Source organism: Zonotrichia albicollis, chromosome 2 (assembly GCF_047830755.1).
Source record: "Zonotrichia albicollis isolate bZonAlb1 chromosome 2, bZonAlb1.hap1, whole genome shotgun sequence".
NCBI lineage: Eukaryota > Metazoa > Chordata > Aves > Passeriformes > Passerellidae > Zonotrichia > Zonotrichia albicollis.
Window position 1 is genome coordinate 91,431,685 of NC_133820.1, and position 12,372 is coordinate 91,444,056.

Below are 12,372 nucleotides of genomic sequence, written 5' to 3' on the forward strand. Positions count from 1 at the left end.
AAAAAAAAATATAAATAAACAAAGGATGGGAAACAGTGATGGCAGGTCTTTCAGCAGGACACAAGGGCTGTAATAAGTTAGAAAAAAATGAAAAAGGAAAACATCTCACTGATATGTAGAAATTGTAGCAGAGTTTAAAACCACATAAAACAATGGCTCTGCTGGGGTATTCTGACAGTACTGCATTTCAGTTAGGTGGTGGATCAGCCAGAGAAGGTCTAGAGAAGGAGAGTAAGAACAATTTAAGGTACAAAATATAAGTCTTCTAGTAAAAGACTGAAGCATTTTGAGCCATATGGAAGGCATAATGAAAGATGCAGACAAGCTTTTTTTTAAGGCTTTGTCTATGCCAGTAGTGAATAAGGTGGGAAATTATGACCTTAAATTCCATAAAGAAGAAAGATTCAGGTTATACTTTATGAAAATCTTCCTAAGAGGACAGACAATGAAGCAACACAATAAATTGCCTGGAAGGACTGTGAAGTCATCTTCTCATCAGAAGAAGATGGCCTAAATTATTCTGACAAGATAACTTCACATTTATCAGTAGTCTATAACTATGTTCTTCCTTAAACAATACATATATACTTGCATGGAAACATACATAAAACAGATAAATTGAACACCTCAAAATTAAAAATAGAAAACTTGGAAAAGAAATATATTTTATTTATTTAAGTAAATAAGTACCAAGACTTACACTATCATCTTTCCAACCTTCACCCTTTAAAGTCAAAGCCACTTATAAAAATGGGACCAGGGCATGGCCAAAATCAAGGTATTTTCGAAGTACAAAGCTACCTAATTGGCATATTCATAATACTAAAAACTCTGATAACTTTTATCTGATAAGGACAGTTTGGTCTTCACCCAGTAATAAAATAGTAAAAATCCCTCCTTTTTACTTTCAAGAGAAGAAAAAAACCAGAAATTATCAAATTCAAATATTCATAGCTTGTCCTTATATGCCACAAATTAAGAGTTACTAATTATACAGTTGCTGCCAAACTGCTACACTCTTGTGACTTTTGTAATGATAGATTTGAGGATCCAGCAGGACAGGCTGTATCATAATATCTGCAAATGAAATACCAATGAATGTACCAAAAAAGTAGTATAATTACACAGAAAATATTTATTTAATTACTTACCCACACAGAAAAAGATGCATCACAAAATGGATATTTATAAAATATTGATGAATTTGCAGGTTGCAATCCTGTTCATAACAATCCTAATTTGAGGAAGCTTATTTAACACTTTTTGGCAAAGCTTCTATGTCTTATCCAGTATTTTAAAATTTAGTTATCAGCCTTCAATTGATATTCAATTTAACTTCTGGCTACTGTTCTGAGGAGTGTTATATCCTGGTTCCCTATTTCTAGGCAAAAACAACTTATCAATTATAGGTCTCCTAGGTCTATTAGCAATCTCTGACCTTTAAAATGCAATACTCAGAAATAAATATTGATAAGACATAACACTGTGTCTCAGGAGACCAGAGTTTCAGCCCTGTTTTTTTAGCTTGTTTTGAAGGCACCCGTGGACAAACTATTTCACCTGTCTTTGCCAACCTGCCCCCATCATTAAAAACAAGCTAGTGTCCTTTATTAAGCACTCTCATTCAACTCTTCTACCCACTGAAGCTTTTCTAAGACACTGCAACTAGTTTTCCCTGGTGGGCAGCTGGAACAACATCCTTCAATGCCAAAAAATACTTTTCTCATAACAAGATAAGAAGAGCGAATTCAATCTGAGGCCTAATTATTCTGGAAATATCCCTATCCTCATGCTCTCCTCCCAAACTACCTGAAGCTACAGAACTTGAATGTGGATGGTTTCCGGTTCTAGCGTGAACTCAGCCTATGTTCATCCAGGCATGACAGTAAATCTGAAGGCTGACTGAGAGATAAAACAGGATTATCCTTTGAGATCTACAGAAGAAAAAAATTATAGGAGATTTGGTACTATCTATGGTGTTATCTATTTAACAGTACTGGAACAAATGGTACACTTCTGACTTGCAGAGGGAACAGAAGGTAGTTTGGCTGAAATCAGGTTTTTCTCCCTTTCTCACAAGTGAAAAGAAAGTGAAAATAGCAGGTTTTGTTCATTAATTATTTGGTATCCCAGAGTACTTGTAGCAGGACTCTGAGACTTGCTTGAAACTCTGTGGCTCATTGTGTATATCGAGAAACCTGAATATTCAGGAACCAGCTGAAGCAATTTCAGCTACAAAGGCTTTCAATTTTGGATTTCAGTCATTAAACCTTTTCATTACCTTCCAATTCAGCTGAGGCCAGGATAACAGTCTGGAGCTCAAGCCAGAAAAATGAAGGAAAAAGAAAGACCACAAAAAAATCCTTATCAGAGTCAAAGCAATGCATCAGAAAGAATTCAGCCTGTGGGTATGCTCTGTCATTTGAAGGTACTTTCCTACCTGTCCTGAAATGAAAATTTACAGCGGCAGGCTTCTGTTGGACCTTTGTCTGCTCAATAAATGTGAAATAACCGCAATATTTTGACAGAGTAACTGCATATTTTCCATTTGGATGTGGATCTTACCACAGCTGCCCATGCTCTTGCTACCTTTCCTGCTTTTGTGTTCTACACTCATTTCCTCATGGGGATGGCACAACACATTGCAGCTGTCAGAGATTGTATTTTCCTGGTAACTGCAGTGTTTAGCACAGAACACAAATTGGACCGGTATTGCAAAATCTGCCTGACTCTCAATCATTTTTCTGGCTGATGTTCTGACTTACACAGTTCGGATTAAGATTGCCACAGATATAGGATATCATTTTTTGTCCCAGCTTCTCCTTAGTAACAAGATAATTATAAAAGTAATTCTGATTTTTTTTCCACAGGAATTACTACTAAAATTAGACAAGCAGAAGGGATTTTATGCTCTAAAATGGATCAAATATAAAAACAGAAATTAGTCATTGCATTTGCATACTGGTGATAATCAACAGTTGACTCCTTATAAATACATGTTTTAAAAGTATTTAAATCCTGGGATCCCAGGCAATGCAAAAATATACCATAACTGCAAAGCAAACAGCACAACTTCTCTTTCTGGCATGTGCTCTACTTGAGTAGAATACTGATTGCACTTGATGTCTTTTCATCACAGACATGAACTATCTGTTCCATTCATTTCAAAAACAGTTTTAAATGGATACTGAAATGGATTTTACCAGTAGGACAGACCTATCTCATTAAAGCCACTGTAGCCCAGCTCTTGCCTGCTAAGTCCCAGATCTTCAAGGTCCATGCATTTAAATCCAGGTGGGCACTGGTAACCTTCTTCTAGCTCTCTGGAACAGTGGGTGTCTGGGATAGCTAAATTATTCCAGGTTACATTTCTGTGAAAAATACAAAATTAAGTTGTTACATAAACTCAGTTCATAGCAAAACTAAATATTTGAAAGTTAGAGGACTAAAGGGAAAACTTCATCAGCTGTTATTTTTACTATCTGATGTTCTTTGGTATACACTGTTTTCATTAATTAAGCAGTTATTGCAAAAGGCAAGCTAACGAACTCTTCATCCTTACGTAATGACAGTACAAATACTACCAGCAGAAATTTCACACTAATGCCTAGAGACCCCATAAAAAATGGAGACTCTCCAAGAAATGGAAGAGTTAACATTCAGCAGCTCCAACTGTTTTTTAATGCAATTTGAAGACAATATTTCAAGCTCCTTTGCAGATCTTGAGAGTGTGTTGAACTGGAGTCAGTACTATGACTTTGACTTACAATGGCATTACCTGTGCTTGCTTTGACACTCCTTAGAAGGATCCTTGTGGATGACTTGTCAGTCACCAGAGTATGTATTCAGCTTCTTGTAACTTGCTCAGTACAGGTTCCCATCACACATGAAGGGTCACAGGAAAGAAGCCAAACCACTACATGTCGAGTGCAATTAGTATCTAGGCATCTGCTGTGACTGAAACAGATCTCTGACTTCCTTTTAGGTCAGTCCAATGATTTGGTATAAGAGACGAAAAAATCTGAACTGGTTTGAATTGGGTCAAGGTAATTTATATAAGTGACTGTATTTTAAAATAGAAAGATCACGAGACAAGGGCCAGTAGCCCAACACAATGTCACAGTGTTGGCCATTTTTACCATTGTCATCTTATTGCAGGGTTCCATACTGTTGTCTCCTTATCACAAAAGTTTCATACCTTGGTGTTTCTCATAGACAGCTCCTCCAAGCACTGCCTCTTTCTTCTATACCAAGTAACCAACTGCCTCCAGTTCTATTCCCAACCATCCAACCCACTCTTTTATAGAACTCTTCTTCTCATTGGTTACAGCTGTGGCCTGTTAAAGCCAGGCCTGTTCCTAATCTTTGATAATTGGCCCAGCTGCAACTCCTTTAAGGGTAAGATTACTTTCTACATGATCTTTATTTTCTTATATTCTGATCCCCTACAGTCAGAGGCTGAGCACTACTTGTTTTCCCAGTTTCTCTAGCAGCTGTGATTGAGCTGCTGGAGGCTTTGTCTCACTGGAGCACAACAGGAATTTAGCCAGTCCCAGCACTAAGGGCCACAGAAACTAAAATGATAAGGAGGACAAGGTTGTTGCTCTCTGTGCTATTACATATACGCCTATGGGTTATAAATATATAAATATGGGTTATCTAAATACTCCCAAACTTTGGGAAGCAGAAGCTTAGGCAGTTGATTCCCTCTAATCTCTTACAGTGCCTAGTTAATGATCACAATACACAATCCTTTGCCACAGACTGATCACCCCGTTTTCCCAGAAGTTGTTTAGTTAAGAGGTAACCTTAGGCAACCACCTCCTCCACCCTGAGCAGGTCCCTGCTAGGATCTGCAAAGCAACACAGCAGAGAAATAGGGATTTATGTTACTTGTGCTATGGGGCTGCTGGGAAAACTCAAGAGAAGAAAGGTCCAAATAAGGCTCCAACTCTGCTGAATGAGCACACAGCTAAGCAACAACTGTTTTTTCCCCTGCTTGTACTCTCTCATCTAGCAAATGAAAAATCCTGATTTTTGGTTCAGTTCTAGGGCAATTTCAAACCAGACATGAAAAGCTAATCACAATGAGTTCTGGTCTGAGGAAAAAAAAGTCAATAGCATTTTCCATTCTTTTTCAGGTTAATTTTGACTTCCTGGTCACAGCACAAACTTTTGATATAAAAACACCCAAAATGAATTGCTGAAAGTTATGAAAAAAATGCTGTTGTATTCACTTTGTTATCCAGAGGCATCGACCAGTGTCTTAAAATACAAAATTTCAAATTATCTCGCTTGTCCACAGAAAAGGTGAAACTTTTCAGCCTGCCCTTTAATATAATTAGTATCTTCTTGTTCTTCTGAAAGTCCTTTTCCTTTAATCTAACTCACAGAAGTATTTTGACAACTAAACTGGGTGAACAGAAGCTTTAATTATGTTTTTTTTATTGTTTTTATGCACTGCATGGAATAGCATTACATTATTTGAAACTTGTCAGTGAGAAAACAAAACATCCTACAAAATTGTTTCCTAGGCAATTATAAATGCAGATAAATAATAATTGTGGTATCTATCCTGTAGCCATTTCTTTATGATACCAGAGAGACCTATATATCTGCATGGCTGCACACACAGACATGTACAATTCCAGATGGAGTTTTAAAAACACCTTGAAATGTAGCAGTGTGCATAACTAAAAAGACAGATCCACAAGCATATGTGTATTTGCTCCAGGTTTGTAAACATGCTCAGCACATGTCATTCAAGTATTTCAAAATTAATCTCTTCACTCTAATTTCTTTAAATTAGATGTTAATTCATACCCAGTTTCATGCTTTATTTTAGATTTATGATACTGCTATCCAAAAGCCATTATCATATATGGGATTAACATAAAACAATATTTTACATATATTTTTAGAAATTAAAATTATTCATTGGCACAGGCAGATTCAGAACTTCAGCTACTGGTAGCCAATGAATTACACATTATGGCGTGCATTAGAAAATCCCTCAAATCCCAAGAGGGCAGCAGCATGAGGGCGTATTATTAAAAGCATTGCTGGCTCTCAATCACTGCAATGTGAAGCATTCACTTAAGTGCTTCATTTAAATTTAGATAATTTTTTTTATTTAACATCATCTTAAAGAAAAAAAAAAAGCTGTCTCTGTGCACTGAGTATGATTTAGGCTAAAAATGAAGTCTCTCTGCTTATAGTAACTGTACAGATACAGGCCTTTTTGGCTCACTGTCCCTTGGCAAGTTGTGTTCTGCCTCAAGACAGTAAATAAGCATAGAGTGGTACACATGGACTAGAGAACACTGGATATCTAGAAGTGGCTAGAATATCACCAGATGTTTTCAATATAAGATGATTTAAATTTTATTCCTCATTGGCCATACTCAGTATCAATTAAGTACTGAGATACTGATTCAGCCCATAACTAGTTTTAAGCATCTCAAAAGTTCAATTAGGCAATGTTCTTAAATGTCTTGCTGAACAGGATAAATTGCCTAGATAAATTTATGAACAAGAAATAATTTGTCCCAATAGTCCCACAATATTTCTGTGCAGAGTCTGTGGAGTGCAGTATCAACCCAACAGGCAAGCTGAGAAATTAGTTCTCCACAGGAAAACCAAGGATGAGGAAGGAGATAATTGACTCCACTTCACTTGATAGGCATCCTTCAATAGCAAGATTGTTGCAAAAGACACAGGACTGTTACTCTGACATGTTTAAGTGCCTGAAGAATGTTATGATTACATACATATGTATACCACAGGAAGGACATGAATTGATATCTCTTGGGAGTACAGTGCCTGTTTTCCATGGCATCTGTTACAAAACGGGTCATTCAACCACCATGTGCTCATGTGAGAACAATCCCTCTTTCAGCACCTTCTCCTTACTACAGCAGTTCTTCAAAGAGGGGTTTTCACACCCTAAGAGACAAATTACCGTGGAAGATTCTAGCTTCCTGTTTTCTGCTAGCCTTTCTCTAATGAAAACAGAGATGGGGGGGAAAAAAAGGATTTTTTTTTATTCTGGTATTCTATTAATTTTCTAGGATAACACCAGAAAGCTTTTTGTGCAGTTTCCAGATCCAGAAAATCAAAAACAAAAGCTCAAAACAAAACCTAAGTAGTCTGCTTATTGATTTATTGATAAGGTATAAAGAATAATTTGAAAAGGTTGATTAGGTAAAGAAGTTAATAAGTAAAACTTATTTAACTGGAGCTGAAAGGTTTTCTGTATTTGTTAAAAGGAACCCTGTGTCTGTCCCTGTACAAAACCAGGCTGCCCAGCTGCTGACTGAAGAGCTACTGCATGTTAAAAATACCATAGCAGACATAAAAATGGCTGGTCAATCATGATGCAAATAAGTAGCAATGGTGCAGCTTCCAAAGAGGGAGCAATACATTAACTAGGGCTCAGAGGAATTGGCACTGTGTTCTGTGCTATCCATTTCCATTAGTGACCTGGGGAACCCTATGAACCCAGCTACATCAAAATCACACCAGGCATATGATGAAGGAGAACAAAAACCTTTGAGAACAGAGAATGATTATGCAGTTCTGAAGACTTTAAAGGTTACTCTCAATAACTGTGATTTAATGTCAAGCAATAAATTCAGAAAGTGATAGAACCTAAACAAAAAATGGACACTGCTGTATAGAAAGTACTAATACCAAAATAAGCTTAGATCAGATGACTAATAAAAATTTTTCCTTTAGATATCAAGAATTATAGGTTTTTTCTTTTGCTAGACATCTAACTGAATATGCAATTTTGAAAAAAATAATCCAATCCTGTATGTTTCAGAAGAGATGCTTCTGCTTTGCCATATTGCCAGAACACAAGGGAAAAGCACCAAGCTAGTGAGACTCTAGCAATAAATAAATCAATCCAGAGAACTCCATGTTACACAGACCTTTTTCCTGAAGCTCAAATTAAATGAATGCTGAGCTAGGATCTCTCAGTAAATGCTTTCTGATGAAGTAATACTGTATTTCTACATTGACTTTAGACAAGTTATCTGATGAATATTAATACACAGCTCTCTTACATATATAGGTCAATGATATCTAATAATTTGTCTTTATTCTGAAAGTCGGGGTCATCTACTACCACAAAACAACTTCTCTGCACTATTCAACATAATTATCATAGTCCACAAACCTATTTCTTAAAGCTTTAAATTTTATCTTATATCAGTATTTTATGAAATGAGATGTACATTAAAAGCTGAATTGATTCTGTGAAAGTAAGGTCAGCTGTGTCATAAGCATTCTGTTTTTAACAACGTTTTGGTGCTTTTTTTGAAACAACAGAATACAAAAGCAAAATATGTGTAGATGTGTATTAATAGTAGTGGAACCTCTCAGGTCACAAATCTGATATAGAAAATGCTAATTGCTAGGGTAGCAAATAAAAAATTCTTTTTTACAAATATATTTCTAATTAAATGAATCATAAAAAAGAACAGATTCTCACACCAAATGCAGAATAAGTTGTTTAATCACCAACACTTCACACTCTAGATTTAAAGCTCCCTCCCACAACTGAGTCAATATAAATAGCCAAAACTTGTAACTCAATTTTGTTTTCCTCACACTGACTACTGCTGCCTTGGGGATGCCTCATGGTAGCCCTCAGTATTTAGATGCTGATCTAGGAGGTCCCAGGTCTATGAGAGCCCTGTGTCCTACTTGAGCATCTTGGATATATCAGTAACACAAATGCCTGCCCATGGGTAAGTGCATCAAGTTAAAAACCCTCCAAGCTAAAAAAAAAAAAAGGCACTTTCTATGATCAGCCAAGTCCTTAGCCTTAGTTTGTTTTCCCCCAGCAGCTTCAGCCAGTTATAGAGCATATAATCTTGTTCTCAAACCAAAAGACTTTCCTTAAGGAAGAGAATTTACAGAGATAAAAAGAAAAAAATACTCATGGCATAACTATAATTAATTGCTGTAATTTTATACAAATAGAAATGAGAAAATCTGTGGTTAAGATTCTTATGACAATATTATACAGAAACATTGTGCAGAAAGGAAGTTTTAAACTACTTTTCTAATTAGACCTTATCCTCTTAAAGGCTCAGATAATTCATGGCAATTGCTATGCACCTGATGATACCATTAGGTAGTAAAAAATATTTGAATTTTTATTTAGTATTCCAAGTTACATTTCTTTTCAGAAACTTTGGGAAGTTGAAAGACAGGAAGCCTAGATGGAAAATTGCTTGCTTTTTACCCGATTCCTTGCAAAAAGTAAAATCAAAAAAGGTTCAAGTTTATTTGTTGCATAGTGATCGTGAAAACAATCTAAGCACCTAGGCAAATTTCTTTTGATTTTTCCTTTTATATGTGCTCATCCAATCAAGTATTTTTCTCCTTCTTCTTTTCCTTCTCTAGAGTTTCCCAGAGTGGGAAACTCTGCACATACAACTGCTGTTAAGAGATAGCTCCTAGACTACTTCCTTACACTAGTGCTCTTTTTACAGGCCTAACAATAATAACAGCTGCTTCTGCACAATTGTTAGAATAGTAACAATATTGTGCTATAATAATTGTAACAGCTTTGTTTCTATAACAAAGTCTTCTGTCTACTATTTTCATAATTATTACCCCACTATGATCTCAGCTTAACAAGGAAAAAATTAACAAATAATTATTAACAAATAAATCACGGATATTGATATCTCTAAAATTTGCTGTAGTAAGTCTTTATGATTGGGCATAATTTTTTCAACTTTGCACTCAGTCTTGACCCTGTAGTGAGACACACATATGATTGTTAACTTCAGTGAAATGGCTCCATACTGCAATTGAGTTCTACTGATACATCTTCTAATTTGTGCAGAAAGAGATGGCAACTTAGAACCATGCTGCTGCTGGAGCCATTACAGGTTCGAGAGAATCTAGGACTGTCATCCAAAATCATGGGTGAAAATGAAAGAAATGTCACAGAGTACCTCTCTGGTTTAAGGACTGCAGATTTGTTTAGGCACAATTCTTCCTCTGATGTTTTATAATCTTAATATTCCTGAGTATTCCCAAGGGTAATTTTTAAATATTTTACTTTCGGTCAAATTTAAATCTAAGGTTTCATGTACCACACTTTCAGAGCCAGTTTCCTGTTTTTAATCCAACAACAAAATCTGTGTTATCTTTTAAACTGTAAGCGCAAAGTTTTCATCCATATTTAATGTTTCTCATAATTATATCTGTAATTATAACTATAAAGCCTTGAACTCTTTCTGGTAACAGATTTTGTCTTATATCTATTCATTACTTTTATTATATTGAAAGATAAGATAGGGCATGCTTAAGGACTCGTGGATTTACAAACAGCATAAATACAAAGCTTAAATTTTGGCAACGTTCCATATTTTACATTTTAGCTTGGCAAACACAGACTCTACTAATCAAGAATAAGTAACTGAAGAGAATACCAGACAGCATCTGCTAAGGGATAATTATATTCAAATCAACAAGCCCAAATAACCGAGGGCATCTCTTCCATTAATTTTTGATAAATCTTGAAATAGCAGGGAAATTCCGGAAGAATGCTAATGTGCCATTAATTTTTAAAGAACAAGCAGCTCAAGTGCTTAGCCTAACATCAAGCAAGACAAAAGAAAGAGCAAGCTGATAAAAAGTCTAGTTAGTAAAGAGTAAAGAACATTAATGTAGTAAGTGGCAGCCAGAATGGATTTAGAGAAAATAATACTCATCACAGCAACATGAGTTTTGTAAGATTACAGATTTGTCAAATGAAATTGCCTATCTTGGACTTTGTAAAGCAATTCATTCAGTAACATATGACTGATTAAAAAGTTGGCACTATATAATATCAATAAAGTACCAGCTAAATGGGCTGAAAACTGATTAACTGACATGTCAAAAACACTTCCCAGTGAAATTATCAAAATTATCTACCAGAATCAATGAGGGGAAAACATACAAAAATAAGAATAAGGATAGAAACATAAATAACAATAAGAACAAGGCATTATGACAAGTTATCAGAATTACTTGGTTAGCTTGATCAAATAACCTAAAATATGCTTTAATACAGCCAAATGCAAGGTTATAATGGCAGGATCACTGGCCTGTAGCCTATGAATTAAAAGGGATAAGAGGATGGAAATATTATGTTATAGAATATAGGTGCCACATAAAATTTGAGATGAGGGGATATAACAAGGCATCCTCTCATATTAGTCCCAATAACATCATGGCAAGAAAAAACTGCTTCTCCAGACTGTACACACATAAGCAATAATGAGTTAATGTTCCTCTGCACATGAAACTCATACAAATCATGATGAGTAGTACATACAGATTTTTCATCACAGTTTAATATTTTAAAAACTGAAGAAGTAATAGAAAAAAAGAAAATGATAACATTGAAGAAGATGGTTTGCAGAAAAAGATCTAAAGAGCTAAATAATGTTAGTTTATTGAAAAACATATTGAAAGGTGCTTCAATTGTTCTAAGTGGATTCACACAGAGAAAATACTAGGAATTAAGGTTCTGTGTAATCTGGCATAAAAATTATAACAAGAAAAGAAAGCTAACAGTAGAAACCAGACAAATTAAAATTATGAATTAGGAACACTTTTTAACAGTGAAATAGTTTTTGTAAGAAACAAAAATTTCCCTTGCTTATGCTGTTCTTCTGCAAACCAGTCAAGAATAGATACACACCTAGGAGATGCACTGGAGTCAAACACAAGCTATATGGTGTCACAGAAGGGAAAAAATTGAAGCCTGACTAGATGATACAATAATTACTTTTAATTTTAAATTCAATATATAGATACTGTAATATCTTACTACTGCTAATGTATTTTCTTTCAGTAATTTTCCCCAATTACTTTTTTAATTACTTTTTTAATATCTTGCAATTGAGTTTAGATCTTTTATTCACTATTTATCTGTTCACTTTCAGGCTCCAGTATTGGGGGGTATTTTTGCCAGTTTTCACAATCTTGTAGTGTCTAAATTGGAGTCTGTGGATGAAACTTGGATAATCTTAGTTTTTTCCCATTTTAGAAGACAAAAATTACTTACATGTTTATTCAACAAATTAAGAAAACTTATGCACTTTCTTTTCCTGCCCATATTCAGTAATAAGGCACCATGACATCAGACTGCCTATTATGTGAGGCAGCAACACTGAGTAAAGTTGGGTTTGATTTTGATTGTAGTATTTTTTCATTTCACATGTGACCTAAGTTAGCATCTAAAAATGTACCTTTGATGTTGCTTCTATTGCTACTCACTGCACAGGAATTTTGAACAGATTCAGATTAAATCACTAACCTTATCTCACACTTCAGGGTGCAAAAGTTCAAAGATCA

At 35.2% G+C, this 12,372-nt stretch overlaps 1 protein-coding gene across 5 annotated transcripts in view; it reads right to left on the reverse strand.

Moving 5' to 3' along the window:
- The window catches only part of NALCN (sodium leak channel, non-selective), a 239,290-nt gene that overhangs the window by 178,223 nt on the left and 48,695 nt on the right, over positions 1–12,372 (reverse strand). For 3 of the 5 annotated variants that reach the window (XM_074535672.1, XM_074535671.1, XM_074535670.1), the window contains exon 7: positions 3,217–3,371. The exons of 1 other annotated variant lie outside the window; for it this stretch is intronic. In XM_074535672.1, coding sequence (XP_074391773.1) covers positions 3,217–3,371 — 155 coding nt within the window. Of the gene's footprint in view, positions 1–3,216; positions 3,372–12,372 lie in introns of those variants that run through there. One more of the 5 variants, XM_074535673.1, reaches the window with a different exon arrangement.